General features: G+C 37.3%; 1 protein-coding gene across 3 annotated transcripts in view; it reads right to left on the bottom strand.

Moving 5' to 3' along the window:
* INTS7 (integrator complex subunit 7) overlaps window positions 1-25,031 on the bottom strand; it is an 89,455-nt gene that overhangs the window by 23,128 nt on the left and 41,296 nt on the right. For all 3 annotated transcript variants that reach the window (XR_009505692.1, XM_059938474.1, XM_059938485.1), the window contains 6 exons: window positions 23,997-24,131; window positions 20,504-20,601; window positions 17,265-17,504; window positions 15,259-15,396; window positions 13,945-14,151; window positions 300-494 (listed from right to left, as the gene is read on the bottom strand). Coding sequence is in view for 2 of the 3 variants with exons in the window: in XM_059938474.1 (XP_059794457.1) it covers window positions 300-494; window positions 13,945-14,151; window positions 15,259-15,396; window positions 17,265-17,504; window positions 20,504-20,601; window positions 23,997-24,131 (1,013 nt within the window). In the remaining variant the exon portion in view is untranslated. The remainder of the gene's footprint in view (window positions 1-299; window positions 495-13,944; window positions 14,152-15,258; window positions 15,397-17,264; window positions 17,505-20,503; window positions 20,602-23,996; window positions 24,132-25,031) is intronic.

Genomic DNA, 25,031 nt, shown 5'->3' with positions numbered 1-25,031 from the left:
AGCTTCTTCAAAGTTTCACTAAAATAATATAGTTATAAACATCCCAAAGTTTCTTTAAAATGTATGTCCTTTCTCTTTATATAACTATGTAGCATCTAGTGAGATATCATCAATCACTCTGTCATTTTAATAAGACTTCAGGCCTGTTTTTTGCAACACAGATGAGTTTAGAAGTATTTGATGTTGCCTCTGAGTCAAACCGCTGATTTTTAAGTTTCAGAATTTTTCATCTCACAACTAACCTCAAAAACCTCTAAAGTGTAAATAAAAACTGCACTGAAAATAAAGTTAAGACATACCTGATTGGAGATGCGACCGCACCGCTGGAGGTCGTTCCCTAAGGTCATGGCAATTGTTGTGGCAATTGCAGGTGGCGGGCTTGTCTTGAGGCTACTACAAGTACAGATAAGTTGAGAGAAGGCTTGGAGAAGGTCAATCCTGAGCTTTACAAATTCACACTGAAAACTTAAAGGATTCAGTGGTGTACTGGCAGCCTGGGGAATAAAAACAAGCTATATTTAAGACAAAGTAAGCATAAAAGGAAGATGCTGAAGGACAAAGGATTTGTCAGAGTCTGCAAAAGAGCAGTAGTTCTAATGATGGATAAACACCTACATTATTAGGGGAGGATGTAATATTAGAAAGAAAAACTTATTGTCATTAGCATCAACTCTGAAAAACTATGTTCCATCAACACTCAGGTTCCTTACTTCCTACACTTGCAAAGACCCCACAAGACATGGGTTAGCTAGACCGTCATCTGTAAGATATCATATGAGGGATGCTTCACAGACATTACCATTCCCCCCAGATCCCCTTATCACCTTCCTACCTTTCTAACCTGAAATTCGCATGCTGGAATCATTAAACAGAATTTTTTAAAGTTGGGAGGGGGAGAAAACAAAGGTGAGGGCAGGAGAAGTATATTGTTAGACCGTCACTGTTAAAAAAGCATGCTGCTGGCAGAGGTGAGGAAAGAGCCAGCCAGACCATGTGGGGCCTTCAGACCACAGGCAAGGTTCTGGATTATATTTTAAATGCAGTAAAAAGGCAGTTTCAACAACAATAACAAAAACAAACAAACAAAAAAGCATTTTGCCTCATGGCTGCTTTCTTCCATAACTAGCCCAGATTAATTTTAAAAAGAATGTCTCATTAGACACTTGAGAATGCACAGAGAGGCCACCAAGGAATAGGTTATAACACACAAGTAAGTTTCAGTGAGAATGGAGGGGTGTCAGGGATAAGTCTTGAATAGCAAAAAGTAGCATTAGCTAGGTAAAGGGAGCAAAGAATGTAAGTTAAGCCAGCGTAGGCAGAGAACTAAGACAACGTTTAACTATTTATCAGCTATCCTAGTGGAGAACCTAGCATGGTGCTTTCAACAAAAGGCGTATTAAAAATATGCTAACTTAACAATAAATGGAGGCGTAATGAAATTAACTTTCTTCCCAGCATGACTCGCTTAAAACATGCCGATGCCGTTCTTAGATAGTATTTCACACTATTCTTTTAGCAGGAGAGCCTGGTGTGTGACTTGAGGTTCTAGAATAAGTTACAATATTATCCATCTGACCAAGTATTGACCTTAGTGTAGTTCTCTCTAGTTTTAAGTGTCAAATGATAGTTTTATTATTTGGTGGAATTCATATTTTACTCTAGGAAATAGTTCGCCACTTCCTGTATCCTTTATAAGAACATACACTTGCTCTAGTATCCCTCTCAAATTGCAAAGTTACAGCTATATAAAATTATGTAAGCTAGAGGTAATAACTGTAATCAATATATTGAATTCTGTGGTTTTCAAACTTTTGGGATGTTTTGTTCTAATCATGAAACAGCACAGATTAGGGATATTAAAGAGACTATTTCAATTGTTTTTAATTTCTTGGAGATTTGATTTGCTCTTATAGGAAGATAAATTCCCCCTTCCTCTGCCCCTTAAGCTGCTACTTGCTATTTTTTATTTACTGCTTGTCAATAACTTTAGAAGGGTCAGGGATACAAGTGGGTATATATGATATATATACAGTTATACAGTGTAAACCATCTTACCAGACAAAAAAACATTTGCAATATTGTCCTAACATGCATTATGAAACTGAAAGCGAAGCAAGATGTAGTTATAATGAAAAAGATTTACTGCTACTCTGAATTTATTTCTGACTAACAAGAAATATTTGATGATATAAGAGGGTAACTTTGAAAGTGATTGTGCATCTTACATCGTGTTATACTGAAGGAAAACAATGTTAGATATAGTATGCATGTTCAAAAAGAACAGAGAAAAGATAAACGTGTGATAAAGGTCAATCAAAGACTTTAAAAAGGTAACATCGTCCATGAGAGACAGAAAACATATAAAAATAAAATTTAGACTATAGCGCTATGAACAATGCCAATGAGAAATAAAAGGGATATTATTTACTTTTCTTTACATGGGGTCTAAAGCTTAAAACAGAAGTGGTTTCTAAGGTCAGCAGGTAAAGCAAAAATTGTATATAGTCAAAATTATCCCTGAAAATTCCTCAAGAAGGAACTACTTCCAGTAAACTTAACATAGGTGAAGGAACAGCAAACTCAGAGCCCCGGCGTACAAGCTAATTGAGAAGAACTGTGCCCACTATTTAAACTGCTATTTTGTGTCCCCATTATTTAAATAGCTACTTTCCCTCATTCTTGTTTTTTCTTTCTTGATTTTTTAAAAGTCTAAACATACAGAGGTAAATCTGAGTTAAACACACATATAATGCTACTTCACTGAATTTCTGACTTGTGGTACATATTCTGTTTTCTATATGGAGCAGCTAAAAAAACCAATGTGGCTGAAAGGAAAGCTACTTGATAAACTCAGTTAAAAATATTTATATATATTGTGGTAAAGAACATGTGACAACCAAGAGTGAACCACAGTGCAAACAATGGACTTTAAGCCCCTAGTAACCACCACCCTACTTTCTGTTTTTATGAATCTGACCACTTTCATTTAAGTGGAATCATATAATATTTGTCTTCTTGTAACTGGATTATTTCACTTAACATAAGCTCAGTTTTTGAAAGAATAAGCCAAGCTTAAAGCAATGGTAGACTAAATTGTTTAAAACCAGACCTCCTGCTAAGAACAAATGGAAAACTGAGTAAAATATTATGAACATCTATCTAAAAGCACTGAAGAGCTACTAAGGCAACAAGGAGCCAAAATCATGGAGAGATGGGCAATCCAAGAAGATAAGACTGACATCTGGTGATATTTGCTAATTTGAAAGCTGCTCCTGGGAGTCTGAGAAGCTGAGCGGAGCTTTCAGCAGTCTCATAAGACTAAGAGGGCTGTGGAAAACACTTCCGGCTTTTGGCTGTAACTTCAAAGGGCTATACCCTAGGAGTTAGGAGAACCAAAAATATACTGGCTCTTCCAAGGACTGAAGCTTAGCTCTGAATCAGTTCAATCCTTGGCTGGATTCAGGTAACCTGCCCTTAGCCTAACTGCCTGCCAAAAGCAAGAGTGACATAATCATTGTAATTTTTCACACACACTGTCCAAAACTAACTAAAAAAATAACTGAGTATACAACAGAGACAAAATTCCTCAAACCGAAAGGGGGAAAAAAGGTCAAAGACACAAACCAGATAACAGACTATCATATATGAATTTCAAGATAATTACAATCAATATGTTAAAGAACTTAAATGACAAGATAGAGAATCCTGGAGAAGAACTACAGAATATAAAATAACCAAATGGAAATTCTGGAACTGGAAAAACACAATAAATGAAATTAAGAACTTAATGAATGAGTTTGACATGCTGATTAGACACAACGTAAGTGAGAATTATGGAAATGGAAGATAGGTCAGAAGAAAATAAAGTATGGAGAGATAAAAAGGTGGAAAATGAGGAAGAGAATATAAGAGATATATGAGTCATGGTAAAAAGAATTATCATGGGTGCACTACGTCCTAAATGAGGAAGAAAGGGACAGAAGCATTGGCTGAAGAGATAATGGCCAAATGTTCCATAACTGATCAAAGTCATCAAGCCTTATATCCCAGAAGTACTATGAACCCCAAAAGGCATTTATACTGATAGTAGTATAAACTGGAAACCACCATAGGCAACTTTTTGGTAGTATTTATTAAAGCTGAACTTAAGTGTATCCTATGGCACAGAACTACCATCCAGAAGATATGCACACCTATACCAAAAGATGTGTGTAAGAAAGTTCATAGTCAAATTATTCTAAATAGCCCCAACCTGGAAATAACTCAAATGTTTCTCAAAAATAAAATGGATAAACAGATTGTTATAACAGTTATCCAAAAGAATATCACAATGAAATGAAAATGAACAAACTAGTGCAATATGCAACAAAAAGCATGAATGCATCACACAAATATAAAGCTGAGCAAAGAAGCTAGAATCAAAAGCATAATACTGCATGATTCCTTAAATAATAATGAAAAACAAGGCAAGACTAATCTATAGTTTCAGAAATCAAAAGTGACTTCTACAGAGAAAGGTAAAGGTAGTGACCTGAAGGGAAAACATTTCTTAAAGTGATAAAAAGCCACAAATCAGAAGATAATATTTGCAACTCATATAACCTACAAAAGATTGGTATCTAGAACATCCAAAATGAAAAGGCAACCTAATGAATGGGAGAAAATATTTGCAAATCACGTATCTAGTAAGGGGTTAATATCTAAAATACATTTAAAAACTCATACAAGTCAATAGTAAAACAACAACAACAAATAATCCAATTAAAAAATGGGCAGAGGGGCTTCCCTGGTGGCACAGTGGTTGAGAATCTGCCTGCCAGTGCAGGGGACATGGGTTCGGACCCTGGTCTGGGAGGATCCCACATGCCGTGGAGCAACTAGGTCCATGAGCCACAATTACTGAGCCTGTGCGTCTGGAGCCTGTGCTCCGCAACAAGAGAGGCCGCGATAGTGAGAGGCCCGCGCACCGCGATGAAGAGTGGCCCCCGCTTGCCGCAACTAGAGAAAGCCCTCGCACAGAAACGAAGACCCAACACAGCCAAAAATAAATAAATAAATAAATAAATAAAAGGGCAGAGATCTGAATAGGCATTTTCCCAAAGACATACAGATGGCCTATAGGCTCAACATCACTAATCATCAGGGAAATGCAAATCAAAACCACAAGCACAAAAATCAACTCACACCTGTTATAATGGCTATTATCAAAAAAACAAGAAATAACAAGTGTTGGCAAGGATGTAGAAAAAAGGGAATCCTGGTGCACTGCTGGTAGAAATGTAAATTGGTGCAGCCACTATGGAAAACAGTATGAAAGTCCCTCAAAAATTAAAAACAGAACTACTATAGGGCTCTGCAATTCCACTTCTGGGTATTTATCTGAAGAAAACAATAATACTAACTCAAGAAGATATCTGCGCCTCCATATTCACTGCAGCACTATTTACAATAGCCAAGATATGGAAACAATCTAAATGTCCATTGATACATAAATAAAGAAAATGTGGTATATATACACAAAATGGAGTATTATTCAGCCATAAAAAAGAATAAAATCTTGCCATCTGTAACAACACAAATGGATCTAGACGGTATTATGCTAAGTGAAATAAGTCAGACAGAGAAAGACAATTACCGAATGATCTCACTTATACTTATATGTGGAATCTAAAAACAAAAACAAAAACCAAGCTCATAGATACAGAGAACAGACAGATGGTTGCCAGAGGTGGGCGTAGGGAAGTGCATGAAATGGGTGAATGGGGTCAAAAAGTACAGTTATAAAATAAATGAGTTATGGGGATGTAATGCACAGCATGGTGACTATATTGTGAGGGAGTGGCAAAGATAGCAGAGTAGAAGGACCCTGAGCTAATCTCCTCCCACAGGCACATCAAAATTACAACTATTTACAGAGCAAATATCAATGAAAGTGACCCGAAGACTAGCAGAAAAGAACTTCTACAGCTAGAGGTGTAAAGAAGGAACCACAGAGAGATGGGTAGGAGGGGTGGAAATATGGTATAGTCAAGACCCATACCCCAGGTTGGTGACCAACAAATGGGAGGCTAATTACAAACTGCAGATGTTCTCCTCAAAAAGCAAGGGCTTTGAGTCCCACACTGGGCTTCCCAGCCGGGAGCCCCTAGAATGCTTGGCTTTGAAGGCCAGCAGGGCTTATTTTTGGGGGAGCCAGAGGGCTGTGGGAAATAGAGACTCCACTCTTAAAAGGCACACACAAAAGAAATCATAGAAGGAAAAGATCAGAGCAGAAATAAATGAAATAGAGACTAAAAAAACGATGGAAAAGATCAATGAAACTAATGGCTGGTTCTTTGAAAAGATAAACAAAATTGACAAACCTTTCACCAGACTCATCAACAAAAAAAAGAAAGGCCCAAGCCAATAAAATAGGAAATGAAAAAGAAGTTACAACCCACACCATAGAAATATAAAGGATCATAAGAGATTACTATGAACAATTATACAACAATAAAAGGGACAACCTAGAAGAAACTGACAAATTCCTAGAAATGTACAATTTTCCAAGATTGAATCAGGAAGAAATAGAAAATAAGAACAGACCAATTACCAGTAATGCAACTGAATGAGTAATTTAAAAAACTGCCAACAAACAAAAGTCCAGCACCAGATAACTTCACAGGTGAATTTTACCAAACATTTTGAAAAGAATTAACACCTATCCTTCTCAAATTATTCCAAAGTGCAGAGGAAGGAATGTTTCTGAACTCATTCTATGAGGCTGGCACCACCTGATACCAAAACCAGACAAAGATACCACAAAAAACAGAAAATTACAGGCCAATATCACTGATGAACACAGATGCAAAAATCCTCAATAAAATATTAGCAAACTGAATCCAACAATACATAAAGAGGATCATACACCATGATCAGGTGAGGTTTATGCCAGGGATGCAAGAATGGTTCAAAAATCAATGTTATACACCATATTAACAAACTGAAGAATAAAAACCATATGATCATCTCAACAGATCCAGAAAAAGCTTTTTGACCTAATTCAACATCCATTTATGACAAAAACTCTCCACAAAGTGGGTATAGAGGGAATACACCTAAGCATAATAAAGGTCATATATGACAAGCCCACAGCTTGTTCTCCACTCAATGGTGGAAAGATGAAAGTATTTCCTCTAAGATCAGGAACAAGACAAGGATGCCCACTCTCACCACTTTCATCCAATATAGTATCAGAAGTCCTAGCCACAGCAATCAGGCAAGAAAAAGAAATAAAAGGAATCCAAATGGGAGAGGAAGAAGTAAAAATGTCCCTGTTTGCAGATGATATGATATTATATATAGAAAATCCTAAAGACACTACCAAAAAACTACAGGAACTCATCAATGAATTCAATAAAGTTGCAGGATACAAGATTAATACACAGAAATCTGTTCTGTTTCTATACACTAAAAAACAAACGATCAGAAAAAGAAATTAAGAAAACAATACCATTTATAATCACATCAAAAAGAATTTAAAATACCTGGGAATAAATCTAAGGAGGGAAAAGACCTGTACTCAGAAAACTGTAAGACATTAATAAAGGAAACTGAAGACGACACCAAAAACTGCAAAGATATGCTATGCTCATAGCTTGGAAGAATTAATATTGTTAAAGTGCCTATACTACCCAAGGCAATCTACAAATTCAATGCAATCCCTACCAAAAATATCAGATGGCAGTTTTCACAGAACTAGAACACATAATTCCAAAATTCATATGGAAACCTTACAGGACCCCAAATAGCCAAAACAATCTTGAGAAAGAAGAACAAAGGTGGAGTTATCACACTCCCTGATTTAAAACTCTACTACAAAACTACAGTAATCAAAACAGTACTGTTTTGGCACAAAAACAGACACATAGATGAATGGAACAGAATAGAGAGCCTTGAAATAAACCCACACGTATATGGTCAATTAATCTACAACAAAGGGGGCAATAATATACAATGAGGAAAAGACAGCATCTTCAATAAATAGTGTTAGGAAAACTGGACTGCTACATGCAAAAGAATCAAATTGGACTCCTTTTTCACATTACATACAAAAATAAACTCGAAATGGGTTAAAGACTTACATGTAAGACCTGAAACCATAAAATTTCTAGAAGAAAACATAGGAAGTACACTCTTTGACAGAATACTGTCTTATTGAGCTAAGTATTCTCTGTCTTACCTAGCAATATTTTTTTGGTTATGCCTCCTCAGGCAAGGGAAACAAAAGCAAAAATAAACAAATGGGACTATATCAAACTAAAAAAGATTTTGCACAGCAAAGGAAACTATCCACAAAACAAAAAGGCTGCCTACCGAATGGGATATTTGGAAACAATATACCTAACAAGGGGTTAATATACAAAATATACAGAGAACTCAAACAACTTAACATTAAAAAAAAGCAAAAAACCCAATTAAAAATGGGCAAAGGACCTAAATAGACATTTTTCCAAGGAAGACATACAGATGGTCAAAAGGCACACGAAAAGATGCTCATCCAGGGAAATGCAAATCAAAACCACAATGAGATACCACCTCACACCTGTCAGAATGGCTACCATCAAAAAGACCACAAGTAACAAGTGTTGGAGAGGATGTGGAGAAAAGGGAAACTTGTGCACTTCTGGTGGGAATATAAATTGGTGTAGCCACTATGGAAAACAGTGTGAAAGTTCCTCAAAAAATTAAAAACAGAACTACCACATGATCCAACAATTCCACTTCTGGGTTTTTATCCAAAGAAAATAAAAACACTAATTAAAAAAGACATATGCATCCCTATGTTCACTGCAGTATTATTTACAATAGCCAAGATACAGAAGCCACCTAAGTCCCCATCAATAGACAAATGGATAAGGGAGAGGTGGCATATATATATACACAATGGAATATTAGCCATAAAAAAGAATGAAATCTTGCCATTTGTGACAACACTGATGGACCTAGAGGATATTAGGCTAAGTGAAATAAGTCAGACAGACAAAGACAAATACTGTATGATTTAACTTATATGTGGAATCTAAAAAACAAAACAAATGAACAAACATAACTAAACAGAAAGAGAGTCACAGATAGAAGAGGTGGTTGCCAGAGGGGAAGAAGGTGGGGAGAGGAAACTGCTAAGGGAGATTAAGAGGTACAAACTATCAGTTACAAAATAAATGAGCCACAGGTATGTAATGTACCATATGGGGAATATAGCCAATAATTATGTAACATCTTTGTATGGTGACAGATGACAACTAGACTTATCATAGTATCGTTTTGAAATATACACAAATACTGAATCAGTATGCTGTGCATTAGGAACTGAATTTCATAGGTCATTAAATGTAAATAAACAAATGAACAAACAAATTCATAGAAGAATAGATCAAATTTGTGGCTACCAGAGGTGGAAGGCTGGGTGGGGGTTGGGAGGGAGAACTGAATGAAGGTAGTCAAAAGGTACAGAATTCCAGTTATAAGTAAGTCCTAAGGATATAACGATATAAGGATATAAATACAAAACAATAAAGATAACTAACACTGCTGTATCATATATATGAAAGTTGTTAAGACAGTAAAATCCTGAGTTCTCACCACAAGAAAAAAAATTGTTTTTTCTATTTCTTTAATGTTGTATTTATATGAGATGATGGAAGTTCACTAACCCCATTATGATAATCATTTCATGACGTATGTATGTCAATCATTATGTTGTACACCTTAAATTTATACAGTGCTGTATGTCAATTATATCTCAATAAAACTAGAAGAAAAAATAAATTTAAAAAATACTATATTGAATATTTGAAAGCTGCTAAAAGAGTAGATCTTAAAAGTCCTCTTCACAAGAAAAAAAATTTTGTAACTACGTATGTGACGGATGTTAACTGTCACCATACTTACTGTAGTGATTTCACAATATATACAAATATCGAGTCGTGTTGTACATCTGAAACTAATACAATGTTATATATTAATCATACCTCAAATATATAGATATATAAAGTTTAATTGCATTAGTAATTTGGGAAACTCCAATCATAACTTCCAGAACATACCAAGTGAGGGGGAAAATGTAGAGTAACAGGAACTCTTATACACTACTGGAAGGATTGTAAATTTGTAAAACCACTATGGAAAAACTCCTGGTATTAGCTAGTCAACTGAAGATGTATATACCTTATGCAATTCCACTCCAAGGTAGTATTTTAGATCAGTATCTCTTAATAGGGGCAGGAGTATCCTCAGCATTTCTGGAGATTAAGCATCTCCAGCCACTGACCATTAGGCCAACAGCAGTCCCTCCAACCCCTCTATCACTGGGACAAACCCCTCACACATTTCTAAATTGGAGCAGGGGGCAGATACATAGTTCTGACTGAGTAACGCCCTAGAGAAAGGGTTTTCAATCTCAGTATACTAGTGACATTTTGGACCAAATAATTCTTTGTTGAGGGGAGATGTCCTGTGCATTGCTGGATGTTCAGCAGTATCTTTGGCCTTTACCCACTAAATGCCAGTAACACCTTGGCGAGTTGTGATAACCATAAATGTCTCCAGACATTGCCAAATGGAGCTAAAATCATCCCCAGTTGAGAATCAGTATCCTAGAGAAACCTTTACATAGGTGCATCAAAATATGTCCAAGAATGTTCACAGCAGTAGTGTTTTAATAACAAAAAACTGGAAAAATCAAAATTTCCATCAACATTAGAATGGGAAAATAAATTGATGTATAATCATATAATACATGGGTATACAGCAGTGAAACTGACCTAAAGCTTTATGCAACAAGATGGATGAATCTTAGGAATATAATTTAGATAACCAAAGCAAGTCAAAGAAAAATACATGATTCCTTTTTATATAAAATTCAAAAACAAGCAACATAAAACAATACCTTAAGAGTTAAAGAAAAGCATGTTAAAATTGTAAAGAAAGGCAAGGGAATGGTACATACAAGGTTCAGGATGGGAACTTCCCTGGTGGCGCAGTGGTTAGTGGTTAAGAGTCCGCCTGCCAATGCAGGGGACACGGGTTCAAGCCCTGGTCCGGGAAGATTCCCCATGCTGCAGAGCAACTAAGCCCGTGTGCCACAACTACTGAGCCCGCGTGCCACAACTACTGAGCCCGTGCGCCTAGAGCCCGTGCTCCACAACAAGAGAAGCCACGGCAATGAGAAGGCTGCATGCTGCAATGGAGACCAACACAGCCAAAAATAAATAAATAAACAAACAAACTTATAAAAAAAACAGATTCAGGATGGTGGTTACCTTTGTGAGGTAGGAAATGGTACACAAACATGGAGGGGCACACATGAATTTTAAAGGAAATGGTAATGTCCCATTTCCTAAACTGAGTGCTAGGTATACTTGGATATTTGATATTTTTATATACGCCACATAATATATATGTAGATATCATACCTATTCAATATTTAATAAAATAAAAAATAAATTAAAAACCCACCATTGCAGGCAGATTGCTAAAATCGTTCCTCTAACTCATGCCTCCACTCCCACCCCCGCCCCAGTCTCCACACCTTATATAATCTCCCTTAAAGTGTGGGTAGAACCTGTAACTTGTTTCTATCTAATGGAATATGACAAAGGTAATAGATTTTGAGGATGTAATTTAGGTCCCTAATGAGCTGACTTTATATTCATCAAAAGGGAGATTATTCTGGGTAGATCTCTCCTCATCAGGTGAGTCCATTAAAAGAGGGTCTTGAAGGTAAGAGATTCTCCTGCGTGCCCTGAAGCTTCCACAAGTCTTACAGCTGTGAGGAAATAAATCCTGCCAAAAACTATACGAATTTAGAAGAGGACCCTGAGCCCAGGCCTCAGACAAGACTGGCCCTGGCTGACACCTTGATTGCAACTTTGTGACAACATGAGCAGAGGACCCAGTTAAGTCATGCCTGGACTTCTGACTCACAGAAACCGTAAAATAATAAATGGGTGTTGTTTTAAGCCACTAAATTTGTGGTAATTTGTTACACAGCATGGAAAACTAATACAAACACTTTTTACAATTTTTATTTCTAAGAAGCAAGATAACTCTCATTAAACACTCCATTGGGAAATTAGGCACCCAACATTGCCATAGTGCCCCACAAGCACAGAATTTTTAACTTCTCTTTAGCTTGGTTGAAGAAGGCAAAAAGTATAATCCTCATAGCTGACAACCTCAAATTAGAACATTCATGTGCCAGAGAGTAAAAGGGCAATTCATGCTCAAATCATCTTCGTTCAAAAGACAGAAAGCTACCGTCAAATCCATACTTGTCAAATGAACAGATTTTCTAAAAACCTTAAAACAAAACAAAACAAAACCCTGAGAGTATAGTACAATCAGAAATGTGAGAAGTTCCAAATGATTGTACGGATCATACTGCCTTCCCCTTCAGACTATTCTCAAGTGGAGAATCATTTCCTGATTTCTTTTTATCCTCAAAGCAGTGTCTGGCACATAGCAAGTGCTTACAGTCTGTTGAATAAAGGAACTCCATTTCAAAAGATGATTTGAGGCTCAATAACCTGCCCTTGCCTGTGTTAATGGCAGAACGGAGACAAAGACAAGGGCCTTCTGTCAACTGGGTACTTTCTTCCTACATCAGAATTCAGTCCTTAATTACTGCCAAGCCTCATTAAACACACATACCACACAAATCATTAAAAGACTATTAAATATTCAATGGGATTTTTCATAATATTAATTCTATCTGCCTCACTGTTTTGTGAGCCTGTTTCACATTTCTTACCATTTACTGTACTGCATGATTAACAATTTTCTGTTCCACATCAACTAGAAAATGAAATTACCCTACTGGTTGGAGGCAATAACTGTACTTTTTCATTTTCTGAGGTATTTATTAGCCTAATATAGGCAACAGCAATCTTTTCCTAGGATAATCAAGAGGAGAGAATCACAGCAGTCAATGCTACCCCTTAAAATGGAGGGCAGCCATTCCTATATTCCTGTTTTAAAACAGCTGTTAATCAATAAATCATTCTTCAAAAGATATGTACCCACAGTAATCTGAATAGTCTGTCTCTTTTGTGACATCTGTTTATTCTTTGTTCTACTTTGAAACATTTCTCTTTGCATGGCCCACCATTAAAAATATTTTAGATTATGTGATAAATATAAAACAGGTAGCAAAAGTTTTATGGCCCCATCTAAATATATACAATTTTTAAAGTCATGTGACAATACTTTAAACATGTTTAATGCTGATTACATAAACCCTTTACTCTTAAGGGGAAAAAGTCCTTGCATTAATACAGAAAATGCACATTTTAGGGAACAGGTTCTTACTTAGGAATATAACTAGTTTCAAGGAAATGTTAAGGATCTGCTCTCTCTGCCACACCCTTTCTTTCTTGGCAAAAAAAAAAAAAAATGGAAATAGTAGCTGGCTGACTGTTAATTTGGAATAGGAGGATATCATAGTGGGATAAAAGGTGAGACACTAGCATCCCTCATAATTTCCTCTTTATTTACAAAGCAAGAAACTCTAGTTTCTTAGTGAGTAGTTGCCAGGTATGAGATGGGGTGGAGGGTTTATGTTTGACGGTAGCAGTGACCCAGGCTGGGGTCTTACTAACAGGAGTCTGGAAAGGGAGGATCCTATCTCCACTTTATCCTTCCTGCATGGATTCAGCAATCCTCTTCACGTGTGTACCTGATACTTGATTAAAAACAAAATGATAAATGTTCACCAATCTATGAATGTTAAAAAGTGGGGGAGGGGTTAATGATCTACTTCCATGTCCTATTTATTACTTTAATACTGCCAAATACATATATATCAGCAGATTTTTCAAGGTTAAAAGAGGATAAGCCCCAAAAGAAAAGGGAGACCATCATCACACAAGTCATCATCACCAAAGGAGAATTAAGAGGACTTACTGTTAAGGAAGCAATCCCTTTGTGGTAGAATTTTAAAGACTCAGCAATGCAAGAAAGTGCTGAACTATAATTCTCCTCTTGCAACCCAGTGAGACACTGCTCTGCATGTGAGAACTCCTTCAAACTATTCAGCCAGAAGTAGAAATGTTCTGAGGCAACCTGAGTCAGCAAACTCTGATAAAGCTCTCTGGCCATGTCGTGATTACCCTAAGAAAAAAAAGCGGGGGAGGATAATGAGGTTCTTACACTTGAATTAGTTGATGTAGCAGCTAAAAGAGAAACCCAAACCTTGGATAAGTTTTAACAGTCACTCCTCACATTATAACTCTGTGAGACTCAGTCTAAGTATTTCTTCAGAGAAAACATGCTGAGCTGCTTTTATGTAACATAATGACTGAAGTTCTCTACCAAAACAGTTCCAAAGAGAAAATGAATGGAAGTAACTATAACCCATGTCTAGAATTTTAGTTCAAAATATAGAAAGTATAAATACTTATTGTATGTCATTTTGTACGGGCTATTTAGTGGGGTGGGGAAAACTCCAGTTAAGTTCCATCCAGCGATTACCAAGAGGAGCGCTGCGCCCTCTGGAAATGACTGAGGGAAGGGTAGTTGTGGGAGGATGTGAATGCCCTTTAATGCCTGGGGGCGAGGGAGGCTCACTGTCCTGCAGTGCTTGGATGCTTGGCACAGTTGGGTATAATAAAGAAATATCCTGTCAGGAGTGCTTCTTCTCCCATTTGAGAAACACTGTAAGATGTGAACATGCGCTTCAATCACCTAGAATAATGCTTCTCAAATTTTGTTCTCTGGACTTATCCCCAAAGAATTTCTATACTATCCAAGCTCTATATTTCCTCTCAAACAAAATTAATAAAAATCGTTAGGCTTTCCATATGGTTGAGAGGGAACAGAATACTAAAACTTTCCCGTTTCCACATAAGAATGATAAAGTTGGAGAGGGAAAGGGAAGAACTAACTACACGGTGTACTGAAAGGGGAGAATACAAACGTGGGTGGGAGGGAGCTGTGCTTACGGGAGCACAGGACAAAATGAAAGCGTTGCTAACCACCTACAGCCAGAAAGAGCTCATATTTTTGGGATTCCCATGGAACTTCCCCATAACAACACATATACCATTCTCCGTGTATATGTTAAAAATTAGGTCCTTTCCTTCATCATCTTTTAATCCCATGACTAAAAAGTACTTCTACCTTCATCTTTAGTTTGGACTAGGAGTAACAATCACACAACCTAAGGTTGGTAATCTGCCATTTTCACCAACCCAGTTCACACAGAAGGATAATACATACCATTCGGGATGCCTGTCTGGCAATTCGGTATACAGTCCATCCATTGGAGACGCTTTCAAGCTGCTGCTTAATTACTGCCTTTACTTCAGCAGACAGTGCTTTCTGACTGGCTACAAAAATCACAGTGGCCAAGCTCACCTAACATCGAGCAAGAAGTAAGAAAGTCAAGAAAATCATTAACTCTATGCAATGTCAAAGATAACTTTACCCAAAAGGGTGAAAAACTAATTAGAGCCTATCAAAAAAGAACAAAATTTGTCTTCCTTTGACATTTATAAAATTTCCACTTCATTCCTTTGCTCAGAGCATTGTGTGTAACAGCAAATAATTAGAAACAATGCCCATAAATATAGATAAACTATGATATAATCGCACAATGAAATACTATAGAGCAGTGAAGTGGATAAACTAGAAATACACTTATCAGTATAGACGATTCACACAAAACAGGCAAAAATAGGCAAAATGCAAAAGATTATATGCAGTATGAGAACACAAAGTTAAAAATATGCCAAAAATATTGCATATCACTTAGGATATATACTAAGGTAGTAAATATATAACAACATGCATGTGAATGACAAACACCAAATTCGGGAGACTGGTTACCTATCCTGATAGGAAGGAAGACGACACTAACAGAGAGGTACACAGCAGGGTTCAAGTCAAGTGTACTAGTAACACTTTTTTCTTAACCTAGGTGATGGATGCAAAAGCTTTCATCATGGGCTTCCCTGTTGGCGCAGTGGTTGAGAACCTGCCTGCCAATGCAGGGGACACGGGTTCGAGCCCTGGTCTGGGAAGATCCCACATGCCGCGGAGCAACTAGGCCCGTGAGCCACAACTACTGAGCCTGCGCGACTGGAGCCTGTGCTCCGCAACAAGAGAGGCCGCGATAGTGAGAGGCCCGCGTACCGCGATGAAGAGTGGCCCCCGCTTGCCACAACTAGAGAAAAGCCCTCGCACAGAAACGAAGACCCAACACAGCCAAAAAATAAATAAATAAATAATAAAAGCTTTCATCATATTATTCCTTATGTGTTTTTGAATATTATCTTTCATAATTTAAAGTTGCTTTAAAGTCGTACTAAGAAAAAAGCAATAAAAAACATTAATTGAAAATGCTGCTTCAATGAAAAATAAACTTGGCTAACTGCTTCTCAGTATTCCAAAGCTGATACATACAAGGACCCATACAGACTGTGATAACTGCCTGAGTCCCACGAGCACTGACGGCCACTTAGTCATCTGGGTGACCTTTCCCGATAGCAAATGATGAAATGGGGGCAATCTTTTACACAATGCCCCCTGCAGGATTAAACATAAAATGGGCTTGAGTAAGTAATTTCACTAAGTTTTTTCCCAAGCCATAAAGTCAGATGACCACAAACAATATGGAGTGGCTACTTTAAAGCTTACATATAATTTATGCATATTTAGAACGTAGTCTACTCTCAGCCCTGGAGAACTTTCAACTAAACATTATTATACAGCTTGCACACCTTCTGGTTTTTTCTAAGTATGTACCTTTCCCAACCCCAGGACTGTACTGAAACCTAAACTGGATCCTAAACAGCTAAAGAGGTCCTGGATTGGCAAAGAGGAATTGGGTTAACTTATGGTCATTGATATCACTAGGTCTTTAACTTACATTTTTGGAAGTACAATACACGGTTTGGTTCACCATTTATTTGCTTTGTATAAAAAAGAAAAAAACCTTCATTTTCCTTTTGTCCTTTGTAATAAAACAAAAATATCAGATTGAAGGCTTTGGCTACACTAAGCTGATTTGACAGGGCTTAGGAAGAAAGCAGCTTTACATGTGAACTAAATGGGGCTTTCTATACCAAAAGCGGAAATGGTAAAAAGCTCCAGGTCCCAACCCTATTTGGACTTCAGCATGCTCTTGGTCTTAGCTGATTACTTTAACCTGTGGAATTCTGAAAGTAATTCCCACTGGACCAGATCCTATTCGTCCACAGCAGGTTCAAAAAGTGGCTCCTTACCAGAAGTTCTTGTTGCTTGTCTGTGGCTGATCGTCCGATCACCTTGTAGAGCTCCATGAGGTCACCGAGCATTCCATCGCCCAACACGGGCAGCTGCATGGCAATGGCGGCCAGGCAGTGGCACATCAGGATCCGGGAAGCGTCCTGAGCACTGTGCAACTGAGTCAACAAGGTCTCAACTACAGACTGGCTGAGATGGGGCCTACCCTTGGCCAACTTCACCATACAATTCAGAGCGATCTGCATATTGAATAGAAAATGGACCAGTTACATTCTGAAGGTATGAAGTGAAGCTTTAAAGAAAGTAACTCTCTACAAGTTACTAGGAAAAATCAAGGAAAAGGGTTTTTTGTAGGCATGACATTTTTCTTCGTAAGAAACACATGACATTGAATCCCATATTAAGATCTGCAAGTGTGCCATGTTTAAAACTAGAATAATAAGACAGGATGGTACATTAAACACTCATTTTAATCTAAGACTATTCAGTCTAAGACTTGAGATGAACATCATAAGGAATAATGCTGAAAAGGCCAAATAAATGCCAAACTGACTGTCATATTACTGCACTTTCATTACTTTTCAAGAACTGCTTCTAAAGTGTGGTTTGTAAACTTACCCATAACGGCATCTCCTAGGATGCTAATTAAAATATAGATTCTTGGGCCCTATCCATCCCAAACTTAATGAATTAACCTTTTTTTTTTTTTTTTTCTGGTGTTTGGGTTACTGAAAGTTTGCAGTTTAAAAAAGGTGCCCTAGGTGACTTCAGCACACTGAAGTGGGGAGGAGGCTTCTAATTTTCTCTTATTTCTCAACAGAAATCTAAATATCAGTTGGTCTCAGAGCTTCTATTCAGGCCAGTTAATCACAGCCCTAATATCCCAGCCATCAAAACTAGAAACCCAGAAGTCCTCTAACTAACATAGCCAACAGGTTGCTAAACCTAGTCATTTCTACTTTTGTCAAGTCTCTAATATCCATCTATTTAGCTCCCTTTCATTCTCTCTACTACAACATAAATGTCTCCCTAATTCCAATCTCTTGAAAAGATGGGCCCATTAATCCATCCTTCACGCTACAACCATGTAGCTTTCAGTGTGTTAGGAAGAATAATCATGTCTTTAGGGTCTGACAGACCCAGAGTTTAAGGTCAGCTTGCCCTTGACTGACTAAGTGTCTGTGAACAAGTTATTTTATCTCTCTGAGACTTAATTTCCTCATTACTACAAGAGGAATACAAATTTCACTAGTTAAGGTTATTGTAAACAGTGAAAGATGTATATACAAGCCTTCAACAAAGTTTGGTACATAATAGACATATTTAAATAACAATAATAGCTATAACAAAAGTTAGAGCATGGTCACTACTTCAAAATTTTAAGATCTCATTACCTACAGAATCAAGCAAAAGTTCCTCAGCCTGACATTTGATATCCCCCATGATCGAGCTACAAACTACTTTCTAATCTCCCTTTACATCAACCAGCCACAGTGGGCTACTTATCATTCTTCCAACACAACAGGTACATTTCTGCTTTCCTGTCTTTCATAACAGTGGTCCCTCAGGTTCAAATGATCCTTCCTCAATACTGAAATTCTACCCCATCTTTCAAGGCTTAATTCATATGACATCTACTTGTTCAAGTCTTCCCTAATATCCTTAGTTGAAATTAATCACCCCCCACTCTGCCCTCTCAATTAGAATTGCACTTTTGTTTATACTACCAGAGAACTTGCGACATTCTGCTTGGTATTACAACCGCTTATATAAATATCAGTATCCTCTTATGGAGAGCTCCTCTAACAAAGGGACTTTGCTTCACCACCCATGTACGTCCCACTGTGCTGAGTCCAGTGTTTTATTGACACCTACGATTGGTGGCAAAGGTTTTGGTTTGCTTTCTTTCTTTTTAAACTTTTTAAGTAAATGTATTGCGGTTCCAAAGGGATTCTGTGGACTTGCCAATCACATGTTGCCTACTTCCTTCACCACCCCTTGATTATCAGCTTTTATTTAATGGTACTAGTATCTTTACTGTACATCATCATGACCACAACATACCTTTTCTTAACATGCTAAAATAAGTCATGACTTCCCTCAAGCCATACCTTAGACAAGCTATAGTTCTTACATTCTCCAATGTCTACTTAATAGCCTTTTACTTCTATTAATTCGACTTTTCTTAATTATTTTGTACCATCAAAAATTATATTTTATGTTTCAATCCAATACCAGTCTCATTAAAAAAATTTTTAACTATCTCTAAAATGATTCTATAATTAAGTGAAAGTGAAAAGCCCTTAAAACTAGGGCTTCTATACTCTAGAAATTAATAAACACTTACACATTTATGAGTTTGACTGCAGTAATTTCATCAGTTCTTTGTGATCTTATCAGTGTTACCTTAGATTATAAACTTCCAAAAGTGCAGGAGCTCTGTCTATTTAACTTTACATTATCTAGGACCATCATATGTATCTATTACAACTTAATAAACACTTTCAACTGATGGCAAAATAGGCCAAAGCTCAAATTTTTACCTCGCCTATATTTTGGAATAACAACAGTCAAAATGCTAGTTTTGAAAGTGAAGATCAAGGGCAAATATTTGTTTAAGCCAGGAGTTGACAAACTCTTGAACTTGGGCCAAATCCTGCCTGTTTTTTTTTTTTTTTGAAATTTTTATTTATTATTTATTTATTATGTTTATTTTTGGCTGTGTTGGGTCTTCGTTTCTGTGTGAGGGCTTTCTCCAGTTGCGGCGAGTGGGGGCCACTCTTCATCGCGGTGCGCGGGCCTGTCACTATTGCGGCCTCTCTTGTTGCGGAGCAGAGGCTCCAGACGCTCAGGCTCAGTAGTTGTGGCTCACGGGCCCAGTTGCTCCGCGGCATGTGGGATCTTCCCAGACCAGGGCTCGAACCCGTGTCCCCTGCATTGGCAGGCAGATTCTCAACCACTGCGCCACCAGGGAAGCCCCCCTGCCTGTTTTTGTAAATAAAATTTTACTGGAACACAGCCACACCATCACCCTTCCTTTTTTTTTTTTTTTTAAAAAAAAAAACACATTGTCCATGGCTACTTTTTTTCTACAGTAGTAGAACTGAGCAGTTGTGACAAAGAGTGCATTGCCTGCAAAACTTAAAATATTTACTATCTGAACCTTTACAAAGAGATTGCCGATCCACACTTTAGGCAATGAAGACAGGCATTATATTAAAATAACCGATGTTTTCACCTTTAAAGTGGCTTGAGCACCTGGGCTATCATCTTCACTACAAAGTACCAGAAGGGATTCCAGGCCAAAGACAGCATCTTGTTCCAGTGCCAAAAGGTCTACAGGAAAAACACTAATTTTTTTTAGCGATCAAGTAGAGAAGATTAAATGTACACACACACACTTAGAAGAAGAAAACATTAAGGAGTCTAAAATATAGGAAATACTTCAATGCATAAAGCTAACCTTCCTGAAAAAGTACATGTGGCATTACTTCTAAAATGCAAAGGCTATCTTTAGACTTGTATATTTCCACTACTTTATTGAAGATTATAAAAATATATACATTATATCAAGCCGAAAAGCTTCTGCACAGCGAAGAAAACCATTAACAAAATGAAAAGGCAAGCTGCTGAATGGGAGAAAATATTTGCAAATCATATATCTGATAAGGGGTTGTTAATATTTAAAATATATTAAGAATTCATACAACTCAACAGCACAAAAACTCAATGTGATTAAAAAATGGGCAGAGAATCTGAATAGACTTCTTTCCAAAGACGACATACAGATAGGCAACAGGTACAGGAAAAGATGCTCAACATCACTAATTATTAGGGAAATGCAAATCAAAATCACAATGAAGGATCACCTCACACCTTTTAGAATGGTTATTATAAAAAAGATAGGAAATAAAAAGTGTTGGCAAGGATGTAAACAAAAGGAAACCCTTGTGCACTGTTGGTGGGAATATAAATTGGTGCAGCCGCAACGGAAAACAGTATGAAGGTTCCTCAAAAAATTAAAAATAGAACTATTATATGATCCAGCAATTCCACTTTTGAGTATGCATCTGAAGACAAAAACATTAACTCAAAAAGATATGTGTACTCCCATGTTTATTGCAGCATTATTTACACTAGCCAAGATACAGAAACCACCTAAATGTCCACTGATGTATGAATAAAGAAAATGTGGTATGTATGTGTGTGTGTATGTATGTATATATATATATATATATACATACACACACACACACACGATGGAATATTATTTAGCTATTTTTTATAAAAGAAGGAAATCCTGTCATTTGTGACAATGGATGGACCTTGAGGGCATTATGCTAAGTGAAATAAGTTAGACACAGAAAAACAAATACTGTATGATCTCACTTAAATGTGGAATCTAGAACATACAAACAAACACCAAGCTCATAGATACAGAGAACAGACTGGTGGTTGCCAGAGGTGGCGGGGAGGAAGCTGAGGGGGGGCGCAAAATGGATGAAGGGGTTGGAAAGGTGCAAACTTCCAGTTATAAAATGAGTAAGTTATGGGAATGTAATGTAAAGCATGGTGACTATAGTCAGTAATACTGTACTGCATATTTGAAAGTTGTCAGGAGAGTAGATCCTAAAAGTTCTCATCACAAGAAAAAAAAACTTTACAATGACAATGTATGGTGACAAATGTTAACTAGATTTATTGTGGTGATCATTTCACAATACATACAAATATTGAATCATTATGTTGTACACCTGAAACTAAAAATACACACACATACATTAAACCAAGATCTAAAGCCACAAAGGTATAAATAAAGCCTAACTGAAACAGTGTCACCAGCTTAGCTAAGGAAAAAACTAGCAAACCATGTAGCATGTGTCAATCTTCCAAACAAGACATAAATTATGCAGGTCCATTTTCACCTAAGATGCAACTTTCTCACGAAAGTGGAACTACTTTTAGGAAATAATCAAGACCCCACTTAATCTTATAAATGTTTTAAGTCAGATCATAAAGAAATGAACCCTTTAGATGTCTCATGTAATAGCAGTACTATACCATCTTTTCACTACCTTTGGGCTAAAATTTCTCTAAAGTTTCTAGAAAGTTCTGAATAAATTACTTAACCACATTTAGGTTAATGTATGTCAGCTTTGGGACGTCCCTGGTGATGCAGTGGTTAAGAATCTGCCTGCCAATGCAGGGACACAGGTTTGAGCCCTGGTCTGAGAAGATCCCACATGCCACAGAGCAACTAAGCCTGTGCGCCACAACTACTGAGCCTGTGCTCGGAGCCCATGAGCCACAACTACTGAGCTTGCATGCCACAACTACTGAAGACTGCACGCCTAGAGCCCGTGCTCCACAACAAGAGAAGCCACTGCAATGAGAAGCCCGAGCACCACAACGACGAGTAGCCCCTGCTCGCTGCAACTACAGAAAGCTTGCACACAGCAATGAAGACCCAACGCAGCCAAAAATAAATGAATGAATGAATAAGTAAATAAACGAATATGTCAGCTTTGAGGACATACAGCAATTTGCTGTGTTAAATGGTAGAAAATACTTATTACTATGGAAAAATAAAACAAGATTAGTTATTCAAATCAGAATCAACATACAACTTAAAGAAATGTCTCCTGAGTTAGTGTAGGGGCTTGGCAAGCAATGTCTAGTGAAGGTCAGGTTGCTAGGAAAACAAAGGCACTAGTAACAAGCAGTGCTGAAGCCTAGTGGGGATAAGAGGGACTGCTGATCCTTAACAAAGATCAAAATAAGCACTGAAACAGATGAAACATCCAAAATGCACTTCCTGTTTTTGAACACCAGCATGAACTTCTTTAAGTGTTTAGGTCAAAAGACGTTAGGAATACAATAAAATATATGCATCATTTTCTATGCATGTCCTTCTTGATTGTGCAAATCATTTAATGCTATAGATACCTAGAGATAAACTCCATGAAAATTTAATTTGCATTGCTCTGTTAATTCATTTGCCCCTAGGTGAAACTGTTTGTTATTTAAGCCACTCGATCGATAACTTCATATGTTTTTTTTTTCCCTAAATTTTCTAGGTTTTTTTTTACAGGTGAACAAACTGATACCACTGGATAGTTATAAGCAAAGGTAAGCAATGGGAGGAAATGGGCAATGCTCCATAAAACCTTTCAATTCTGCAATCCCAATCCTAAAGTCCTCATTTTTTTTTAAAATAAATTTATTTATTTTATTTATTTATTTTTGGCTGTGTTGGGCCTTCGTTGTTGTGCATGGGCTAATTACGGTGAGCGGGGGCTACGCTTCGTTGCGGTGCGCAGGCTTCTCACTGAGGTGGCTTCTCTTGTTGTGGAGCACGGGCTCTAGACAAGTGGGCTCAGTAGTTGTGGCTTGCGGGCTCTAGAGCACAGGCTCAGTAGTTGTGGCGCACGGCTTAGTTGCTCCGCGTCATGTGGGATCTTCCCGGACCAGGGCTCGAACCCGTGTCCCCTGCACTGGCAGGCGGATTCTCAACCACTGTGCCACTAGGGAAGCCCCACTCTATTTTTTTCCCCCAAAGGATTAAGCAGTCTTGAGAAAATGTGCCCTAAGAACATTCAGGAGGAGGCAACCAATAGATAAAAGCACACAGGCTAAAAATAATAAGGGATTAAAAAACCAAATACACACAGGATTCTGGTCAAACTCCAATCTAAAAGTTTATACATAGTATCAGTCTTGATCAAACTTACCTTTTTCTTGACAAGAGACAGTAATATTAGTTAGGACTCTCACTCCATGAGCTGCAATGCCCCTATTATTATGGTAACAGCACTCTTGGGCTAATTTGACTAAATCAGAGGATCTAGGGGAAGAACCCACATTTCCTAAACAAGAAGAGAAAAGTAGTACAGATTTAATTCATTTATATAGTTCATAAGCAGTTCATTTTAAGCAGTTCATTTTTATCATTTTCAAGAGAAAATCTCTAACAATAAGTTTCAACAAAATTTTCTACCTCTACCCCATGATCAATATACATCACCATTTCTTTTTCTCCTGTCAAGGTACCTAGAATAAGTATATGCTAATAGTTTTGTAATGATTAAAATCTAAAATCAATATACTTTCCCACAAAAATATTAATAAAAACTGACTAAAGAATACAGCAAAAGCCAAAACAACTATAGATTGTACCTTGGGCATTCAAATAGTCTCTCATTAAAATGGAGTCATTACAAGGCTTCTTGTCAAATAAAACCTTACATTCAAGAGAGGAGAGAAACAAAAGTTTTAAGTTTGCTGTTCCCACTTCAATTGCTGGCACATAGTTACACTGCAAAAGGTTTATACAGGAATTTATTATTTTAGAGCTAGAAAGGACCGGGGATCATCTGATTCAACAACCTACTTTTACAGAAGAAATTGAAGCCTAAAGATTTTAAGCATCTTGCCATGGAGGTCATAAAACCTGTTAGTTATGCACTGGCCTTGTGCTTTATATATTAAGTTCTATCCTATAGTTGCAGTAACTTTTAAAAGTCACACCTGAAATTCTGTAACATAAGGTTTATGTTGTGCATGTTTTTATTTATAGTAGAGAAGCTCTCAGTTATAAGTGAGTGAGCTTCAGGAAGAATCAGGAGATTATAGCTCATTCAACTTCTCAGCGGGGTCTCTCATTCCTGTCTTCCTTTCCCCTGCTTATTTTCCCATGATTCCTATCAACTGCAATCTTTTACACCAACGGCGATCATATTTTTTGAGGTTTGAAAAGGACACTATTA

Source organism: Balaenoptera ricei, chromosome 1 (genome assembly GCF_028023285.1).
Source record: "Balaenoptera ricei isolate mBalRic1 chromosome 1, mBalRic1.hap2, whole genome shotgun sequence".
In the NCBI taxonomy this organism is placed as follows: domain Eukaryota; kingdom Metazoa; phylum Chordata; class Mammalia; order Artiodactyla; family Balaenopteridae; genus Balaenoptera; species Balaenoptera ricei.
The sequence above is the reverse complement of the archived record's forward strand: the minus strand, read 5'-3'. Positions and strand labels throughout refer to the sequence as shown.